Below are 22,546 nucleotides of genomic sequence, written 5' to 3' on the forward strand. Positions count from 1 at the left end.
AAGGTATTTTTTTACGTTCGAAGAATCAAATAATTGTAATTGTTCAGTGATTATAATATTTAAATTAAACGTTGAAAGGAATAAAAGAGGGACAGAATAGGACAACGTAAAAAGTTGGTCTGAAGTTTTAACACTTCTCGCCCAACTTCTTTCACCCCTCTTAACTCTCCATTTTTATGAGACCATAGATAAAAATTGTTAAATTTGATTAAATGATTACTTAAAAATTGATGGTTGAGAGGAGTTGAAGGGGCCGAGGGGAGGGGAAGAGTGTTAAACTTTAGACCAACTTCTAACATTAGCATAATAAAATACATTTACAATTTAATAATATGTTAAAACCTTGAAATCTATTTATTCTTTTAAATAATCATCAATTTTTATCAGATACATCTGAGACATTCGATTAAAAAACTCATCAATTCTTTGTGTATAGCTATCAATCTCGATAAATATCAATTGCAAAAATTCACAGAATTTTATCTTTTCCATGGTCAAACACGAATCAAAAAAATGTCGATAGATTTACTAACGATAGTTACATGTAAACGAATCAGACTACATTCTCTGCAAATTTTATAATATATGATGACATCATCAGGTAATGAAGACATGCGAAGCTAAACTATGATGTATAAAATATTTTTCTTCCTTTAGAATTTTAAAGATGAAAAACTATGTGAAGGGATGGTTTCCGCGCCCTATTTGTGTATATCAAATTTTTCAGCATAATTTTTTCTGTAACATACTAAAATTTTAACGAAATGGGAGAGCTGTAAGCTTAACTAGATTATTACCCTTAATTCTGTATTTACATTGTTTTTGGAGTAAATGTGACTATTACTGACATTTTGATAATTATTTTTTAAACAGTTTTTTTTTATTCCAGGGGGGCTATGCCCCCTTCCCGGCAGGGGCTTTGCTTCTTGCAAGGCCAATGTGATTATGTTATTTTTTTTGTTTACAAAAACCCTACAGAAGGTCTTTCCATCGTGTCAACAATCGGGTCCTTAAACTCCATAGGTCCCTGGATGCATAATTTACTATTAAGTAAAAGAATAACAATTTCATTTATAAATTAAGTCAACATTGACAAAACATTATTGTCCACAACTAAATATAACTTTCAACAATGACGTATTGTATATAATAATGTAAATTTGTTATAAGCAATTTAAGAATCATAATCATGACATAAAAATATTTATGCAGTAATAAGATTGAAATTTAATGGAATTTTTTTTTAATTAATATTGTCTCCCGAATTTATATCTGACCAGATCTGAAATGGTCTGAAGTAATCAGAAAAATGAATTCAGAGTTTAGGTCTGATCAGATCAGTATTATAGGACTCTTCACACCTAAAAATTAAAAAAGAGAAAAATTAGATCGGAACTTGGTGTATGACTGAACGACTCAGGAATGGAATAACTCAGCAGTGAATTGTTTATAGTGATGATTGTGAACTCATCAGTCTGTCCACTTCTCATCAGATCTCTCAAGTAGGCTCAAGTTGGTCCGATTCAGCATCTTCGTTGCAAAAGGCACGAACGATGTTGGCTTCGATGCCTCACAGCCTCATGAATTGTCACACACACAAGATCTATATTCAAACAACTCGCTTGTATCGATGTGACTGACTCCAATACAGTAAACCCAGACTATTTGAAAAACCAGACTACTGCTTTACATTTATTGAAAAATTAAATAGTCTTATTGTATAATTATCAATCTTTACTAATAAAAGGAAAAACACATTTATCTTCATTACTGTTCTCTCTGGGTACACAGAGTCGACCAACTCCGAAACGTACGCTCACGCACATCAGCTTCTCATTGTAGTCAACCACACCAATATAAACGTACCACACTCAACACACTTCCTTACATTTATGTTGATGTTAATCATCTTTTAAATTTAACATTTCTGTGAATTTTACAAACTTAACTTTGGATGGAAATTTTGTGAATATATCAATATTTCTCTTGCTATAATTTTCATTTACAAAATGATATTGGACTTCAATAAATTGAGAATTCTTCGAGAAATTTTCATGTTTGGCAATGAGTGAAGCACTAGAGATATCTTCATTTCACGTTTCAGGTTTACATCGATTACAGCCTCTGACACAGCTATATATTCCACAAAAGTTGACGACGTAGTTACAGAGTTTTATTTTTGAGATTTCCAATATACGGAATTTTCACAGACTCTTATTACATACCCTGACGTTGATTTGCGATCCACATTATCGCCAGCCCAGTCTGCGTCTACTAGACAATCTAATGTCTCTATTTCAGTATTTTTGCAGTAGGTTAATTTTAAATCTATAGTTGCATACAAATACTTTAAGATCCTAAGAGCACACGTATAATGTGTTTCATCATAACAATTCTGATAACAACGGAGATAATTTACACCAAATACTATATCAGGTAGAATACCGGCACTTATATATAAAAGCTCACCAATTAAATTTCTGTATTTTATTTTAGGGTTGATGGTTCCAAGGACTTTTTTTCCATTCAATAAACTTCAATTTAGTATGGCTTCTCATCAGATTCATAATTTTGTGGTTTTTAAGACGCTTTTAGGACCGTTTCTTGATGATATGATGATTATCTGGAAATCGGTATTCATCATTTTATTATTAAGAGTTTAAAGAGTTTATTATAAGAAAGATGGGTAGAAGAAAAATATTATTATTCTATAAAAATCAGAAATACTACTGAAATATAATATTGACTATAACACTTGTTATGAATAAATAATAATTGTTTATAACAAAAAAATTAAATTTTCCAACAAAATATTTTCCCTGGTAATAGAATGCCGGAGATTTCGATAGAAGATATTCATTATTAAACAGAAATAATATTGTAAAATATTTGTATGTCGCCATCTAATGACTATTAGACCAACGACAGTTTGTTTGTTAACGACGATTGCTTGACGATTAGATTGTTTATAGCAACGAAGGGAGAGTTTGTTTATCTCCGGTTTTTGACTGATACTTGAGTTGACCGCACGGATACTTTCATTTTAATTGATTGCTGTCATTCTTTAATAAACTTTTCTTTTATTAATTTATTTTCCGAAGTTATTATTTGGTCTTATTTTACAATATTCTTAAGTGTAAAATATTAAATGGCGATAAATCGGGTGAAACAGTATTTATCAGTCGGATAACGTTATATTGTGAAAGTATTTATCCATTCATGTTCAAAAGACGACAATTTTTAATTACGTTAATATTTGCAATAACTATCAATAGAACACAAGGACAAACATTCGATATGATTAGAATCGATCTTACTAAAGATATTTTCAGCCATGAACAATTGTATGTAGCATTTTCAAGAGTTTGATCTTGGGAAAGTATACAAGCATATGTCAATAATGACAAAACAGACAGAATGATGAAGAATTATGCTTATAAAGAGTTATATTCCTAAGTGATAATGTTTTCGTATTTTATATGATGATAAAATTCATTTATAATACATGATATATAGCAATGTGAGTTAAGTGAATGATATAAATATGAATTTGACTTCATAAAAATATAATGTAATAGATTGTATCAAACATTACAAATAAATTATTGAAAACAATTTATTTCAATTAGAAAGTTTTGAATGATTTGTTAAACAACATATTAAATTCTGAACCATTGTTTTAATCAATGTTTGATAAAAAAATAATTTATTATGTTCTTAACAACCCGTTTCATCCGTATGTGATGAGCAGACCAAATTCTGAACTTATCGAATAGAGGGAAAACCAAAAAACGAACTTTAATTTTAATGAAAAAACTAGCAGATTCCCGTGACTTCGTCCGCGTAATGTGTAGAATTACGTTCCATAACGGAAGATTAATTAAAAATGTTTTGAATGGTAATGTCATAATATAAATTAGCCAATTTAGATACGCATTGCGCTGTGATAGTATTAAAAGAGAAGTAATGAATTTGTAGGCATTGATGAATAACGGCAAAAATGCAAATTCTATCGTAATATTTGATTTCTGCTCTTTTATAACGATTTAATTGTTATAAAAAAAATGCTACTCTCCATTAATGTTACATGTGTAGTCATTTTTATTTAGTAAAAACATAAAAATTTTCCGTTGGAAGAACTCGAATATCTTGCATAGATCCCGTTTTCAAATGTTTATAACAAATGCAATGTTATAAACAATTTACATAAACAAAGAGTAGCCTATAACCTTCCCAACAACCTCCTCTACATGTCTGCAAATTTTGGTTGCAATCAGATAAGCTGTGTCGGAAATTATCGTGGACAGACAGACAAATACCAGAATTTCATATAGTAGTATAGTATAGAAGACTCCGATATAACATGTTCATGGTTTTATTATGGTAACGGCACGCTCGGAGAGCGTTGATTCATTGTTTTTATTATAAATTTTAGTCGTATTGCCCTTGGATATTATTGTGTTATTTTTGGTCACTTTAGAATAAACAATAAGATTTGGTCGAATTTCTTTAATATAAAATATATCGAACTAGGTAACTTCGTGTCTTCTGCCAACAACTTAAAATTTAGTCAATATTTTACCAATCTTTGTCGCATTAAATATTCTGCCATCACCTTATTTGACATTTATCGGTTTATTTAAAACAATGCATTCAACAAACATTCTATCATCATTAACTAGATGGCCCGTGCAGCCGCAATCGAGGATCCAATTAATCTGATTTTTCCTTCTTGCTATGTCAGATTATTTCTGCTGCATTTATTTGTATAATAAAGGAATTGCCATTGTAACCTTCTTCGTCATCTTGTCCTTGATATGACGCATAACTAGCGCCATCTACACTGCTCCGGTGTCTCCCTCTGTAGATTCTACGACCACGTGACCCGCTCCTCTGTCCATCACCACGCTCTCGTTGTACAATACCGGACATAAATGTTGTTTAATTTTTTGAAGGTTATACATGCGGTTTCTCTATACCCTCGTACAGAAAATCACACAGCATTTATGTACGGTACTGTACGTTTGAATTTAATAACTGACAATTTTTCTTGAAATGTCCTGGTTTACTACAATTGAAGCGTTTTCCACGTACTTTAGAAACCAATGCGTTGGACTTCGCCAAATCTGCTTCTTTTTTCTCTGTAGACTTATTTTCTCCAGCTGACTTCAACTCGATTTTACTCTTCAAATATTCAACCGTTCTGTTGTGTTCTGGTAAAACATCTATTAGGTCTTCAATGTGACTATAAATCTAAAAATGTGACTATATATCAAAAAATTCTGTTGCTTCCGTGAAATTCTTCAACTTGATGCTTTCTAAATTACTTCTGCGCACTATCTACAGAGCTGTTGACTCTTTTAGATACATTACATCAAACTTCTTCAAAATTTCGTATTTTTTAATATTCTCTTCTTCCAGTTTGAATGGTCTGACCCATCAAAATCGGTATTGTAATATCATCAATTTTCATAAACGACATCTTGAAATTCACCGGCTGCTATTTCTTTTTACGAATCATTTATATTGTTTACACTTACTTTCTTGACTTTTGACTTCACAATAATTTCTGTGAACTACGCTCTGCTACCATGAAAGATTAAATAGTCTTATTGTATAATTATCAATCTTTACTAATAAAAGGAAAAACACATTTATCTTCATTTCTGTTCTCTCTGGGTACAACACAACCACACCAATATAAATGTACCGCACTCAACATTAATTATTATAAATGAAGGAGCTATAATTTTTCAAAGTCCCAGAAATCATGCTCTGGGACCTCAATGAGCAAGTTTCTCTCGAAAAGTCATGATGTAAAAGCATCAACATTTTGAGAGCATCAACTTCCTTAATTAAACAATATAAAGCCTCCTTAATTATTAAACAATGATATTTAAGGCCGGAGGGCATATTTGTGGAAATTTAATTTAAATCCGTGTAATAATCAAGTATTTCAATAATATAAAATCATAAAAAATGAGATAATCAAAAAACTTAGTTTGTGTATTTAACTTGCTTCAATTAGGCTTTCCTCACTTGGTTTCAAAAGGGAGAAGCTTTACATTCCCAATGTGGGCCTAATGTGGTATTCCACATGGTGCCTAACTTGAATTTAGGAAATTCGAATCGGGTGCGAACTTTTTCCCAAAAATAAATTCTACTCATGTAAGTTCCACAACTAAATTCTGTTGTAAGCCGCGTAAAGCGGGCGGGTATCAGCTAGTAGATATATATATATAAGACATAAATATTTTTTGTGAAAATTCAAAAGAAAGAAATAGTCACTACTTAGGGAAGTAAAAATAATTTTTTTACTGATACAGTATAATGATCCACAATCGTATTTTTTAAATAAAATAGCCTTTAATAAGTGTAAAGCTGAAAGATATAAAGAATAAAAAATACCCAATTCTCTGTAACTAGTACTAAAATATTTATCTATTTTATATGTTTATAACTTTTCCTTTTTCATCTAGTTGATTTTGTCTTCTACTCATTCAAGTTCTCTTAGGCGTATTTTATCGCTCTATCTTCACCATTTCCTGTGTTTCACTACGCAATCACCTGTCCTGACCACCACCTGTCTTTGTGACTCCCATTGTATGCTCGTATATATATCTGTGTGTATATATGACATCTTGTTCCTCTTCCTTTTCTTCTGTCTCTATTTCTCCATGCAGTCATATACCTTATCGACATACTTTGTGTCTTGCGTGCACGGAAAAATTATGAGTGTAACGAACTTATTGCTTTAAGACGTTTTCTAATTATTCATATCAGGAAAATTATATTAATTTCTTAGATCTTTAATAGAATTTAAAATTTAGTTTTCATCTTTGTGCGTAAAGAATTGAATAGTTGTTGATTGAATAACGATCATGTCTGATGTACAAATACATATAAATCCTGAAGTTTATCATGGATTCATAACTTCAAATCTGGTAAGTTGTCAAGATCTCATACAATAAATAAACGACTCAGTTTAATTGAAGAAAAAAATAGCTTTTTATTTATTACTATTGTTCCACATGTCCAACATTGAATTATAATCTAATACTGGCTTACTTTTTTTTTTACTTCTTTTAACTTAAATAACACCAGTGCTAGATTTGAGACTGGCAAAATGTTTAATGTCAACTGAAAATATGATGCCTAAAGGCATCTTTTGTATTCTAGCATTAATTGTATATTTTTAAAAAGCGTAAAAATTGAAATAAATTGACCGTAAGTTTATATTTAGTTAATTAGAAATAAATAATAAAACCTTATTTGAGTCTTGTTATTTTAATTTTAATAAATTTATCAAAAATTTTATTATTTTGAAACAAAACTTATCAGAATACTGCAATTGAGTACATGATTTTATCTAAACTCTATTGATAAATAAATTTTACTGAATACAGAAATTATAATACACAATAATAAAAATTTCAATAAAACTTATTTTTAAAATAATCATTCAACACTTTATTATTGAAATAAATTTAACAATAGGAGAAGAAATAATATATATCTTTCATAAACATCGCTGGACATTATATCCAATTGTAAATAATTAACTATATCAACTTTAATTAAACAAATCATTCGCTATTAGAAAAAATAAACGTCGGTAGGTAGACGAAATGCATCAACAGCTGCACAATCAATTAGGGGAGCAGGGAACCAGTTTGTAATCACTTTTAGTTTTTTTAATAAAATCAAAATATTAAGTATTTTCATGATGAAGCACTTTTAAATAAGAGGACATCTATTTAGGTATTAATTGGAATGATAATTAAGCTTAACTTAATAAAAAATGCCTATATAAATGACTTTTCGTAACAGTAGTAATAAATTACAAACCCATTCTGGGACAAGTTGTAATAAAATAAAAAAAAGAAATAATTATATGATTTTTAGACATTTATGGTAAATCTATAAGGGAATTATTTTTTATAACGTATTTATTACAAACTCATTTTAAAAAGACATTGTAGTAATTAAGATTTAAACTTTATAAACTTCATTTTGTTAGGTTACCTGGCAAAAATAGTGCACCTGCTCACAACCACTCATTGCGATTTTCCGTCTCTCACTGGCTGTGCTAACGTCATAGGCTCCGTTATAAGGAATGGATTAAGTGTAAATTGAAAACAAAATATTCGAAACATGTCAAGTAATTAAGCTATTACTACTACCCTAGTAAAAATTTCGTCGAAATACTATTGAGGGCTCAAATTCACTGGACAGGTACTTTAAAGGCGAAATCAAGGGACTATCCAGGGCCTTGAAATTGCCTCGATAACTATCAGCAAAGTAGGAATGCATTTGATCATTAAACTCATATATTCGAATGACCATGAACGTCAGTTCGATTTTGCATTGAATCGTTTTTTTTTATTTTTATTATAATACTAATTTTCTTTATCCTTATTTATTTTGGTGGTCGATCCCTTCTATTCCCATCCCAATCGATTGAATTAGTTAAGACAACTCCTAGAGATTTTTCGATAACGTCTTGCAACCATTTACCTTTTTTTTGAAAGAACTCTAAAATAAAAATTAAGTCAAAATATTAAATAAAAAACAATAAATTGCGTATTAAGAATTACACACGAGATTGTACCTATTAAACACTTATTAAATGTAGAAGCACCTACTTTCATTATTATTTTGTCTTTGAATATTTTCGAAGACGTAGACGTATAATCTATTGCTACAACAGATATTAAAAGAAGAAAGTTTATTAAATTGACAGATCCAAATACAGATTCTTAAAAATAGGTCTGAGCACACTTTGTCTGTGCTAACACGACGAACTTCCAGTTAGTAATTGTTTATAACAAATTTAAATAGTTGTAATCAATGTTTGTTGAAAACATCAAAATACATGTGATATACACATCAGTTAATCGATAAATACAATTTTCAATTGTTTACAACAAATTCATATTGTTATAAACAATGCGAAATTGTAAAGAGTCATATTTGTTTGTGAACAATAATGTCTAGTCAATATCGACTTAATTTTCAAATAAAATTGTTATTGTTCGGCTTAAAAGTATTTTAAATAGCATACATACATATATACATACATACATACATACATCATTCTAAAAATATGTCAGTATGCTTGCAAATATCTTGAAACGTGGAGATTTAATGAAAATTCAAAATTCACCAATTGACCCAATTACAATAACTTCCTAATGGGAAGTTAAATATAACGTCTAAACAGAGCTAATCTCCGCCACAAACTGAAATAAACACACCAGTCGCGCGTTGCTAACAATAAATTCTTTTGCTTGTTAATTCATCCATAGATAGACACACGTATATTTTACACTACCCCCGATTTTCTAAAAATTGCCTCCCAGCAATTACTAATAGCTGGTTTAAAAATTGGATTAAGCTGAATTAAAATAAACATACAGAATCTAAAACTTAACTTCTCATTCAAGATTATAAAAATCAATTAAGTAATCATTCAGCCTATATGTTTAGCCCATAGAGTCGAATACAATAGTTTTCAAGTGGACGTCTGTGTGTGTGTGTGTGTATGTACGTTCAAAATTATTTTTCGCCTCAATCATCTGGAGAACATAAAATTTTATTTTCGTCATACCCGCACGGAAAGTTCACTTTTCCATTGGAGAGGGGTTGAACTTTCCACGCAGGTATGACGAAAAATCATATTCAGCCCTAGAGAAGACAATTAGACTAGCTTAAACCACGTGTTTACTACCCTCGCCTTCGGCTCGGGTTGTAATTTTACACGTGGTTTGAGCTAGACTGCTTTCCGTCCCTAGGTGTGAAATGTACTATTTTTTTTTACTGGGAAGTTAGTAGTGTGGACCTTTTGGGTCGCACCTGAAGTACCGAAAAGCACTGATATTTTTTATGTAGGATTCATATCACTGGTTAAATATTCCAAAAAAATCCCATTGTCTTCAATTGATCCTAATAAAAATGAATAGAGATTCCAACAGAATCCAATTAAAAAGATTTCTCTTTTGGTTGAAACAAAAACATATTTACAATGATAACTTCATAATAAGGTTATTTATGGGAATTAAAAAAAATTCCAAGTTAACAATGATAATTAATAAATAATAAATGTTGATTTCTTTTTGAGTTCAGTTTCCTAATCGAAATCCATGTATTTTATTTATTTCCTTTTTATTTATTTATGCAATGACATTTAAAACTCAGTCGAGAGTCAAGAAATGTAATAATTATAAATGAATCATTGATAACTAATTAATTATCATAAACAAACTGTTCTCCTGGCTAAGTCCACGTTTTCAACAGAAAACTTTTCATTTCCAGTTAAAAGCAATAGGAATTTTGATAGGATCTTATTGGGGAATGTAATTTTATTTTCCTTGAATCAAATTGAATTTCCGATAGAATCCTATAGAAACAAATTTCTAATTGAATCCAATACATTCCAATTATTTTCAATTGGGCGGATTTTTGGTTTCCTATTAACCCAATTGAATCTAATTGGATCCAATTCAGATTAATAAATAATTAAGAATGATAATTATATTTTTACAGACTACTTCTGGCCAAATCTTGTGACCCGAGTCACAAAATCTCGTCTGTTTTGAGTTTTCATTTGATAATCTAATCTGTTTTACTTTTAATTCAGTGTGATTTGTTCTTAAGTTTACGATTTATTACTGATATTTTACCCAAGCGTTAATTTATCCGATTTTGTCTTCATATTCATATGTTTTTCTTCGCTTTTTGGATTTTATCAAATTTACTCTTCTCGATTATGTATTTGTAATTAAGTTTATAATTAGAAAGATAAACATAAAAACAATATTCATAAAGTTTTAACGGCATAGTGGCAGCGTGCTAAACTACTCGAGTCGAAAAATAAGACCTGACTTGGACTATTTTTTTAAATGTCAGAATAAACATATTTCTATCGGTAAAATTTCATCCATTGCCTTCGGCTGGGGATAAAATTTTTCTCGCTGAAGAAATATTATATTTTACACTCTTGATACGAAATGGGCAATCAAGTCGAAATCAGCTTTTAAAAATTTTTCGACCTGCTTTGGATTTGGGAAACAAGACTTGATATTAAATCAACTATTGCGTACATGGAGAGGAGGTTAAAGTAAATTTTATTACGGAATTAAAATAATTTTTACTATGTTCTGTAGTAATTCTGGAACAGACGAAAACTCAAGTAAAATTTACTATGCACCATAGTAAATTTTACCACGGCTGGTAAAGTAAAAATCATATATTCAGAATTTAAAATTTCAATATCCCGACGTAAAAATTACAATGTTACATTATTTAATTTTAATATGATACAGCAAAAATTAAATTTCTATATTATAAAATTTTAACGTCTTTTAGTAAAAATTATTAGATTTTGTAATGAAACTAATAAATATATATGTATATACATATGTATATATATATGTATGTTTATCAGTTTCATGTATGGATATATATCTGTATTCATGGGTGATTTAAATCAAAACCTAATTAGTTAAAAAAATAAAAACAATAAAAAATTATTTAAATCCAAAACTTTGGAATATATTCATTTTTAGCAACAATTATTTTCCATGATAGGAATGAATTAAAAAGAATAATTATTTAATTATTTCTTTACTAATTAAATAATCAATCATTGTTACTAACTTAACGTGAACAAAATAATCTTCTTAAATCTTCTCAAAATATTCCAAGTACGTCTTTAAGTTTTCACAAATGAAATAAAATTGACACATCTAATGAAATGAATAGCTCATCTATCCTCATTCCTTTGTAAACAAGTGAAAAGTGGGGATGACGGTTGGAATGTGAAGTACTTTTAGTACTTAGTAATTTTAGACAAAAAGTAAAATAAAAAATATAAGATGCTTTGTAAATATTTTAATTTATAAAGTACAATTATTTTTAAAACATGATAAAATTTATTTTAATACTTTTTAATATACATTCGATAAAAAATTACTATGGGTTATGGTAAAAATTAGTACACATAATGTATAAATTAATACATCCTATGATAATTTCTGAAGAAAATTCAGCCTGTTCCTTGTTTACTATGCACCCACAGTAATTTTTATTTTAACTCTCTCTCCGTGTATGTAGCTCTAAATCAGGTCGAGACAATTTTTAGTTTCGATCTGCTTTTGACCTTTTTTAAAGTCGAAATCAAATCTTATTTTTTAACGGAAAATTTAGAAAATGTATTCTTTTATAATATCTATGCAAAATAACTAGACGTAATAATCGTTGTCTAATTTAATCGGAATTTTTCGTTTGTAGGTAAGTTTTTGAATTATTTCACTGGATATTTGCCCTACAAATTACATTCCTTCCTTTTTTATTTATTAGCAAAATCTTTGTGTTAGCAATATATTGCATCGAAGGAGAAAATTTGTTGCTCTTTTCTTTCACAAAACTTACTTTTTCGTTATACCCGCGTGGAAAGTTCACTTTTTCATTGGAGAGGGGTTGAACTTTCCACACAGGTATGACAACAAATCATATTCAGCCCTAGGGAGGAAAAGTAGACTAGCTTAAACCACGTGTTCGCCTTCGGCTCGGGTTGTAATTTTACACGTGGTTTAAGCTAGTCTACTTTTCCTCCTTAGCCGTGAAATGTACTATATATACAGAAATGACGAAAAATTATATTCACAAATAGGGAAGAGAATAAAACCATATCACCAGCATACGGCTTGAGTATTCTGTTGCAATAACATGCTCAGATAAAAAATACCCTATTTCGATTCCTTAATTAATAATATGATATTACTCACGGTAAAAATACTTTCTCTTCTACGGACTATGTAAACCGAATAGAAGTATAATTTTTCAGCCAAACTATACAGAGAAAAATGAATTCTGTAATTTTTACTTTATAGGAGAAGTAAAAAAATTACAGTAATCAACACTAAATTGATTACTATTCATTTAAAGCACAAATCACTATACGTATCATCTATTTGTTGGCTCTGTAAAGTATTTTTCACATTTAAAATATAGTGAAATAATAAAGCTATCCATACTTCAGATATCAAAAATTTTTCTATACGTAAAATGAATGATACTTTTCGCTACGAAACAGTATGAAAATTTTTATTTTGCAATTAAAGTCAAAATATTTTGCCATTTTTGTCTTCAGAAATTTATTTAAGCGTAAAAATAAAGTTAAATTCACAATACATTCTTAACAATGAATAATAATGTAATATAAATAAATAAATAATCCAAACTAGATAAATTCACCTTTTTTTTTAAATTCAAATAATAATTACAGTTTGTACCTTACTTTTGGAACTGTGCATTTATTTTAGAAATTTTTATAGTACTCAGATATTATAATCTAAAATGTATCATATAGGTGGTCATAAAAGTAAAAAATTTTTAGTACAAAATACCTTACTGTAAAGTTACGCGACAGTTTTAAGTTTACTAAAAGAGTTAGGTAAATTTTATTTTATTGTGTAGTTGTCCCTATATTTACAACAAATATTAATAAAATTTACCACAAATCAAGTTGTATTCACGTTATTTCTTCTCCGTGTCAAACTATTTTTTCTATAATAGTGTCCATATTTATTTTAGTTTACTCTGAAATAATAAAAAAAATATAACTTGAATAATACAAAAATCTATTCGGTTTATAAAGAAGATAATCATGTTTAATTGTAATTTTAAACGGTGATGATGATTAATGCTCAATTTTCTGTATTTGGTTCAAAAGTAAAGTAAAGAAATCGTGTGACAATACATATTGTTTTCTTTCCAATAACGTGAGTACCCAATAAAGTTAAAGTTAAAAATGAAAAATTTGAATAGTTAAGAATGAGAAAAATAGAAGGAAAAAATTAGAAATAATGGAATACAGAGAGAAGATTTCAAAAGTTTGCAGCTGTCATAGCAGCTGCATCCCGCTGCATCATCCTACTCATAATTTGACCACCTTCTCTCCTTTTGTAAATTCTAATATAAATTTTACTTTACTTTTTGACATTTTTATGAAATTTAGTTTAAGCTATAATGATATAAAAAAAAGTTACTCTTAATTATCGATGTAAGTCTATTAAAAAGAAATATTTACAAGAAAAATATTCAAGTAGTCGAATTTATAAAAATATCGAAATGGAACAGATTATATTAGATACTAGAAAAGGCAACGATATTAAATTGGCTAAATATCTGGATTTTAACGTAAAGTACGTTTAAACTTTGAAAACATGCTGAAAAATGAGCAAAACCACAAGGAATTATGAAGATTGGGCTCGTTTTCTGATTCTCGAATAAGGAATCCATGACCCTTACAATGGAATGTGCAGGCCAGCTGCTTTACGTGAAATCAAACTTCCTGTGCCACGCACATCTGCTTATGGTTGGCTACAATTACTCAGACATTTTTTTTTAAATTTTAAATACTCACGATGTGGACATTTTCTTTAATTTTAAATTTAAAATTGACTGTATCATTATTATCTATGTGACAATCGAATTAATATACATTTAGATTTTGAAATTAATACAATCAACTATACATATATATCGTGTACTGAAAATGTTTCAGAATAAAAATTATCATAGTAATTAAGATGAACTGCAAGCAAGACAAAAAATATCTGAAAAAATTTTTAGCGTTTAAACCTTTATTTACTTTCCAAAGTTATTCATTATCTTATATTTATAATTGATATAAGAAAACATTTGCAACTTAATATTATGCTATAATAAATAATAATTCTTCATCATAATAAGATATTCAATAGATATGAAGAATTTTTTTTGCTAAGTTTGTAACTTATTTAGTATGTCATTGGTTAATTATAATCTTATTTGCTACTCTAAAGGTTTACATATAAACCTACGAAAATCAATACGATATTTTATCAAAAAAACTACTCAACATTACTCTTGAAACCACTTTTATCGTATTGAGAATAAATTGAATAATTGCAAATATGTTATAATATTCAAATGTTTTTCATAATGTTAGAGTACATGTTTTTTTCGATTCTTAATAGTAAAGTTTAGTAAAACTAGCCATTAATTGGTATAAAATAAATCAAAAATCAAAATGAAGTATAAATAACTCGCAGTAAATTTTCAAGTATTTATTTTGTCTTGTCTTAGACTATTTTTCGTGAACTATCACTCTATTTGTCTAATAAGAATTCAAAAAACTGCTTCCCAAAGCAGCTGTCGTTTCTCCTTCTCACTCTTCTTTTTTCTTTCTCTTTCTCGCTCTTCTCCTACTCTTTTTTGTTCTGATTCCAATATTCACGTCAACTATCTCTTGGTATTTCAACTTCTCAGTCAGTTTGAGTAGGTTATGCTCAATGTTTGCATGGGGGAGTAGTTGCTACAAGTTTATTTACAATATATATTAGAGCAGAGAAGCGTTCATTTTTAAATAATTATTAATACTTCTACCGGATTCACGCTTTGTCGAAGCATTAAATTGTGTTTTCTCTTATGAGTGTATAAAGTTGTATTTTACGTTTTTTTTTTCAAATTTGTTAAATAAAGTGTTTTTAGTGCACAAAGATTTCATTAATAAAGATAAAACGTCAGATAACCCTTTGGGTTGAATTACATTTCGATTGAATTAGACTAACTTATAAGAATGGTGCGTGGATTATCTCAGTGGACCAAAACTTTAAGTTTTCCTGCCAGAGTATCACCTCAAAAAATTGGAGAAGAAGGAAAAAATAAATTCAGTGTAAGTCCAAGCATCAGTCTCACATCACCTTCAAGTCCAATTAATGAAATCATCAATAAAACGCCAATCATTACTGATGAGGTTGGTTTTTTTTACAATACATTACTGCAAACAATTTTACTATTGTAAAAGTTACTTTCTTGTTTTTGAATCTCAAATTATTATCAACACATGTGTACAAGCTCCATGCATATAAGAAAATTGAAATTTTATCGAATATTAAAAGACATAAGATTTGGTTGTTATCCCCAAATTACTCTTTTGAGCGAATGAAGTACTTGATTGATTTAAAAAATCATCACGAGAATTATATTATCATGAATTTCAATCAAAAAAAATAATGAAAAGTTCAAAATAATTTTCACAGTATTTTTATCTTCTATTCATTTTTGTTTTTAAAAAATTACATTAATTAATATTATGAATGATTGATACAGTTAATTATATTGTATTCGTTTTTTTATTTCAATGTATTTTTCAAATTTTGTTAATTTTTTGTTTCTAATAAGTTTTTAAATGTTGGAAAATCAAATTTTCATTTTTCAATACGGATAATCAAATTATTATCATTGTATAAGTAGATTTCTGTTATAAAATAGTTAGTAACACACAGAGTATTTGGATCATACAAAACCTCATTTAAGTGCTATAGGTTATCTATACATAAAGAAGTTCAAGGTTGTACATGCGTTCCTCAAGAAATATTTTAGGTGATTGAAAAAAGCTCTTCATTACTTCAATTAACACTTGGTAGTTACTACCAAATTATCTCTGAAAACAAAACTAGTCCATATTTACAGATGAGTAAAATTTATTACGTAGACTATACAAAATATTTACTAAAATAGGTGACATATTACAGCTGAGTGAACCCAAATATTTGCTAACTTAAATCATTACTTATTACACAATTTTTATCAATGATTATTAAAATTAAAAATATTTCATGAATGTTGAAACAATATTCATTTTACTTTAACTAAATCATTTTAAGTAAATACTTTCTTAATCTCAACATCAAAAAGCGAATTAGTCAAGAATAGGCTCAATTATAAAAGTTTGAATTTTAAACATTATTGATTTATGAATTAATGTATTAATCAATCAAAATTAATTTAAATAATAATGAAATTATTCAAAAAAATTGTATTATTTTGTTACAGACGTTTCAAGATCTTGAAACTGAAAAGGCCATTATGAGTTCAATTGTCTTCTGCATTCATCATAAAGACGGTTGCAAATGGTCTGACGAATTGAGAAAGTTGAAGGTACAACACCAAATTTAAGTACTATTAAATTAAGGATTATTGAATTATTATAAAGTTGAGGTCTACTCGATATCATTAGTTGTTTTGATAGATTATTGAATACAGAATTCGAATTTTTTATTACTTATTTTTTTTAATAGTATTAGAAAAAGAATATAATTAAATCTACCCTGAGGTGAATTCAGATATTTAAAAATTAATCATCCCGAGATCGATAAAAATTGAAAAGCTTTAAGAGCCTTAACAATTGTACACGGAATTCTTTTGTGTTTAAAATTCCTATTAGTAAAAAGGTATGCATAGCTTGAAATAATGAATAAAATAATATCTGAATTTTTTAGGCTCACTTGAATACATGTAAACATGATGCGGTTCTCTGTAACAACAAATGTGGGGCAATGATTCCTCGTGTATTAATGGAAGATCATTTGAAGTATACATGTGCTCAACGTCGTGCAAGATGTGATTTTTGTGCTAAAGAGTTTACTGGTCATACCCTTGAAAAACACATGGGTACTTGCAGCTATGAACCACTTTATTGCGAAAATAAATGTGGTATGAAGGTTCAACGAAGACATCTGAGCCAACATAAGCTCGGAGAATGTGTTAAAAGACTCGTTACTTGTAGATATTGTAACAAAGAATTTGTTTTTGATACTCTCAGTGTTCATCACACCAAATGTGGTCGTTTTCCTGTGGCTTGTCCTCATCGGTGTGAAACTGCTGTGTTACCCCGTGAAGATCTTGAAATTCATCTCAAAGATCATTGTACCACTCACCTTCTATCTTGCATTTTTAAAGATGCTGGATGTCGCTTCAAGGTATCAAATGTACTTTAATATAATTTGAATGGCTTTAGTTAAAATTTCTTATTAAAATTTTGGCATTGTTTCAACATAGTTCTAGTTTTTCAGTTACCATTGTATTGTCTTTCAACCTATTTAATTAGATTCATTTTCAATTTTTAATAAATAACAAAGATTACTTTGTGATTTACGTTACAAAATAAGAAAAGGTTTTAATGAAAATTATGTATGAAATGTTCATGCATTTTCAGTATGCAATGTATACAATATGATAGATATAGATTAAACAGCATCAGGTTCCAATATTAAATTATTTATGTATAAAATATGTAAATAATATATAGCTTAGTTTAGAAATGACTTTAAGATTTGTGATCCATCGATGTACGTAAAATCGAAACTACATTAAAAACTTTGTTCTAACTGTTTTCGATTGCTGTAAAATTTGATTTTCAGTTAAATATTGAACTATTTTAGATAAAGCTGATAATGATATAAAAAATTTAATTGAAAACTGTAGATATTTAATAGTGTTAACATACTTTATTAATGTTGCGAAATTTTTTAATTTCTTTAATTTTATAATAACTAAACAATACAAATTTGGTCTATACCGAGATGAAGTGATTATTTACTTATGTCCGATTAGTCAAAGAAATTCAGAAATTGATGAGTTTTAATCGCATATTTTTGTTTATTAAATATTCATTTCATGAAAATAAGGAAAGTTTGCACAATTAAGTTGCGTTAGAATTTCGAATCTCTTTGTTTCGCTTGATGTCAAAAAATACATTTGTTCAGTATTATTTCGAAACAATTGAAATTTTGAGTTAAATTATTGCTAAAACCATATAATCAATTTTTAATTTTGTATTTAGGGAAATCGTTTTTCACTGGATAAACATATGGAAGAATCGACAAAAACCCATTTAAGTCTAATGTGTACTGTTGTAACAAAGCAGCAACATCAGATAACAAGCTTAAAATCTGCAATGAGTAAACTCTCTCTTAATTGCACAGGTACACTAATATGGAAAATCAATGATTATTCTGTAAAAATGTCTGAGGCAAAAGCTAAAGAAGGAATAGAACTCATTAGTCCTTCATTTTATACTAGTCAATATGGATATAAACTACAGGTGATTATACTTTCAATTGAAAAAATAAATACTGTAATTGATGTAATGAATTCTTTTACCCTTATTATTAAAATTTCTATTTTAATTTTCTTTCAGGCGTCCATTTTCTTGAATGGAAATGGCACAGGTGAAGGAAGCCATATATCAATTTATATAAAAATACTTCCAGGTGAATACGATGCACTCCTCCGTTGGCCATTTTCTCACAGTGTATCATTTACGATGTTTGATCAAACTGCTCAAGCCGACAAAGCTTGTAATATCGTCGAAAGTTTTATACCCGATCCAACGTGGAAAAATTTTCAAAGACCAAGTCGTGAACCAGATTCGCTAGGTTTTGGATTTCCACGGTTTGTTTCTCATGAAATGGTAAAAAAACGACATTTTGTCAAAGACGATGTAATGTTTATAAGAGTTAAAGTTGATCCGAGTAAGATTGTAGCAGTTTAAGAAAGAATTCCAATTTATATTTTTTCTCAATAGACTAGATTATATCATAATTAGTATCAAAAAGTTAAACTTAATTGATTAAAATCATAACGAATAATAATAATTTAGATGATTAATTGTATAACGAGCAATAGAGTAAGTGTACATATTTTTGAAAATAATATAATTACGACAATTGCCAAGAAATAACTCCAGTAATTTATAAGATATGTATATATTTTTAAGGAATATTTTTATAGAGATCTTCATCATTAATATGTGATTTATATGTTGATAATTATGTAATTAATGAAAGTATAACAAGAAAATGCTGATAAATGATCAATAATATTCGAGACTGATGAAATATTACATCTATTAAGATTCTTAGGCTGGTGAAGCTCTTGTATAATATTCAGACTGAAATAGAAAATAATAAAAATTATTCTAATAACTTCATTAATAAAAAACGTTATCAAGATTTATTATAAAAAACATGTCGTAATTAGCCATTTATTTACTTAATGGTATTTTAAAACTATTTAATAAAATTTTTGTTTATAGTTAGTTTGATGGAAAAAACTCACTGTGTTAAGTCTAAATTGTTGATCCATAGCATAAGGTAACAGAGGTTTAATACTTGCTATTTCCATAGCTGTAAGATGATTTAACATAGCATAAACACCGCTCTGATTTTTGAATAATTCGTCAATAAAAGTCCGCAACTTTGACATTCTTAAATCCCAAATATCCTTTAAAAAAATTTTACAAGTTAAATATTGAAAAATTACTTCGCTGGGTTAAAATACCTTTACAGTTGTTCGAATATTATCAACGTTATGAAGATCTTCATCAGCAGTACTGAGTAATATATGAGCCTCATCCATGTAGTGGTTACTCGGCATCACAGTAAACGCTCTATAGAAAAACAACAATATAAACGACAATTTTACGTATTTTATCAATTAAGAAAAACTTATTTACTTTGAAAGTTTTTCGTTTTCTTTTAATACTTGAAGGTTTTCTGTTTCCATCCAGTTTGGACATACAATTCTACATTTTTGTTGTTGTTTTAAATTAATTGCAAGCCAGATAGGTACAATAACCGGCATTCCAGCTCGAAAAGGACCCACAGAGCCAGATATGAGATGTATCTGACCGAAATTAAAATTAGGAACAATTTTGACTTGCTGTGCTTCTCCAAGAAATTCTATTTCATTAGAATCCATTGTACATATTCCTAAAAAACTAAATTTAATAAAAATTTTTTACATCAAACAAGACAAAGAAGAAATTTCGCCACTACTCAGCGCAGAACAAGAACCATCGATGTAAATGATACCGGACCGAATAAATTAAGAGACGTTTAGTATAGAGTCCCTCAAGATAGAGTCTGACAGGCACACCAAACTGTGTATTCGAAAAAAACCTTATTTTTGGATATTTCTTTTCTTAAATAACACTATTCTTAGATAGTCTATGTTAATAAACACTTTATCTTTAAATTTGTTTATTCCAAAATATTTTTATTCATAAATATTAGTATTGTTAAATAACTATACTCTTTAATATTTTTTATTCACAAAAAAAAGTAAGTTCTTCCAGAACTGTATTCCAGTATTTTTTCAGTCGATAATATAAATTATTATTTACCATTAGATAAAGTACACAAAATTTCATAATTATTCCGTGAGATGTCGACATTATCATTTATCACGTGATTAAGGCTGGGCTGAAGTCAGAGAGGCGACTAATTCCCCCCATCTAAATACATGGGATCGGGATATTTCTAATTTCTTCGCCAATTTACTATTATTTCTTTAAAATTAGGTACCAAATTACAGAGGAATAAATGCCGGACTGACGTAAATAACAATTTTTTGTATGTAGTGAATATTTTTATTAAAAAAATTAGAAAGAATAATGAACAAATTATGAGTTGACTAGCCGCACTTAAATTCCAAGATGGCGGCCACTTCATTCAGATGAAAAATTACTTATTATTTTATTTTTATACGTTTTTCGCCCAAAATTCGTATTTGCGTCAGTCCTTGCTACCTATCTGAATGTCAAAAAAATCAATTTATAGTACAGTACCGGACATAAATGCTGTGTGATTTTCTATAGGACGGTATAGGGAAATCGCTTGTATAACCCTTAAAAAATTAAACAGCATTTATGTCCGGTACTGTATAAAATCGAATAATTTAGAAATAATTAGAAATATTGTCTTCCAGATGATTTTCTCCGGCAATTAGTTTGAAAAAATTCCGATAGGTGACAACATTATGCTCGTAGTGACCTCAGTCAGAGAAGAGAGACCAGTATAGAAGTTCAGTCCTTTAGGAGGGGAGCGTTCTTAGGAGCAGAGAGAAGACTTTTCTCTGCTTAGGAGCTAAGAAATGAAGTCAGCATTTATAAAAATGACTGCAAGATGGCACGCCAACCCGGCATCTCGCCGAGCTGAAGTGAAGGGTGGAGCTTAGTTTCGTTCTTAGGTAGTAGGGAGCGAAAAAAATATAGTTTTTTAAAAATTTTTCTCGGGCAATAAAACCCCTATTGTCCCAACAGCCTTAATTCCACAAACAATAGGGACTTCTCGAAGTCCTGGAACAATAGAGGTTTTATTGCCCAAGAAAATTTTTTAAAAAACTCTCTCTAGGTGCCAAGTTCCAGGCCTTTCGAGCAGTCTCAATATTCTTTAAAAAAGTATATTCTTCAATATAGGTTCATAGAAACTTTTATGTTGTGACCTGAGATTACCGACATGTTGACCGAAACTTCGTCCGGATTTTTAACACAGCATTTGACTTCTATACTGGTCTCTCTTCTCTGCTTGAGCCTATGTTCATGTTATAATAAGAAAAAAGTTTTTAATTTAAAAATTATAACTGGCAAAAATCATCTTATAATTTGTATAGAGACACAGTAGTGCCTCGTCGTGACGTTAGGGCTAAATGGCGGCGATTTATGCTTGGCGCACGAGACACTGCCGTATCTCTTGATCTAAACGTGAACAAAGCAAATGAAAATATGCTGGCTTTGTAGTCAGAAGGTTCGGCATTTATTTTACCGAACAGTGTTCGATTTCAATTATGCAAAATTTTTTTTATTTAAATTTCATATAATTGCAATTTTATCATGCTAAAAATGAGTTTTAAATTCCAATTTTTATGTAAAACC

The 22,546-nt window shown here is 28.9% G+C and overlaps 2 protein-coding genes across 5 annotated transcripts; one reads left to right on the forward strand and one right to left on the reverse strand.

The window, feature by feature from the left end:
• Positions 1 to 6,704: 6,704 nt before the first annotated feature.
• Positions 6,705 to 19,858, forward strand: Traf4 (TNF receptor associated factor 4). Of its 4 annotated transcripts, none has more exons than XM_035090323.1 (5): positions 6,705 to 6,944; positions 16,885 to 16,989; positions 17,331 to 17,810; positions 18,674 to 18,934; positions 19,031 to 19,858. In XM_035090323.1, exons 1-5 carry the CDS (start codon positions 6,882 to 6,884, stop codon positions 19,382 to 19,384), a joined length of 1,263 nt encoding a protein of 420 aa, XP_034946214.1. In that variant the 5' UTR covers positions 6,705 to 6,881; the 3' UTR covers positions 19,385 to 19,858. The 4 variants fall into 4 exon arrangements, with proteins under 4 accessions (XP_034946214.1, XP_034946213.1, XP_034946212.1 ...); XM_035090322.1 differs by lacking the exon at positions 6,705 to 6,944 and adding an exon at positions 15,094 to 15,721; XM_035090321.1 differs by lacking the exon at positions 6,705 to 6,944 and adding an exon at positions 15,095 to 15,802.
• Positions 19,643 to 20,975, reverse strand: Psf2 (DNA replication complex GINS protein PSF2-like protein). Its single transcript, XM_035090325.1, has 4 exons — positions 20,348 to 20,975; positions 20,173 to 20,281; positions 19,951 to 20,115; positions 19,643 to 19,783 (listed from the first exon to the last, which is right to left on the reverse strand). Exons 1-4 carry the CDS (start codon positions 20,590 to 20,592, stop codon positions 19,751 to 19,753), a joined length of 552 nt encoding a protein of 183 aa, XP_034946216.1. The 5' UTR covers positions 20,593 to 20,975; the 3' UTR covers positions 19,643 to 19,750.
• Between the last annotated feature and the right edge of the window lie 1,571 nt (positions 20,976 to 22,546).

The sequence above is a fragment of the Chelonus insularis genome, unplaced genomic scaffold (genome assembly GCF_013357705.1).
Source record: "Chelonus insularis isolate UGA/USDA-ARS -01 unplaced genomic scaffold, ASM1335770v1 contig_76_pilon, whole genome shotgun sequence".
Classification (NCBI taxonomy): domain Eukaryota; kingdom Metazoa; phylum Arthropoda; class Insecta; order Hymenoptera; family Braconidae; genus Chelonus; species Chelonus insularis.

What these genes read in the sequence shown, in the direction of transcription:
- Traf4 (XM_035090321.1), top strand. Translation starts at nt 15,626, where the DNA reads ATGGTGCGTGGATTATCTCAGTGGACCAAAACTTTAAGTTTTCCTGCC. An exon ending in ACGAATTGAGAAAGTTGAAG is followed by an intron (nt 16,990 to 17,330) that starts GTACAACACCAA and finishes TGAATTTTTTAG; the next exon opens with GCTCACTTGAATACATGTAA. An exon ending in ATGCTGGATGTCGCTTCAAG is followed by an intron (nt 17,811 to 18,673) that starts GTATCAAATGTA and finishes TTTTGTATTTAG; the next exon opens with GGAAATCGTTTTTCACTGGA.
- Psf2 (XM_035090325.1), bottom strand. Translation starts at nt 20,592, where the DNA reads ATGGATTCTAATGAAATAGAATTTCTTGGAGAAGCACAGCAAGTCAAA. An exon ending in ATATTCGAACAACTGTAAAG is followed by an intron (nt 20,116 to 20,172) that starts GTATTTTAACCC and finishes ATTTTTTTAAAG; the next exon opens with GATATTTGGGATTTAAGAAT. An exon ending in AACAATTTAGACTTAACACA is followed by an intron (nt 19,784 to 19,950) that starts GTGAGTTTTTTC and finishes TTTCTATTTCAG; the next exon opens with TCTGAATATTATACAAGAGC.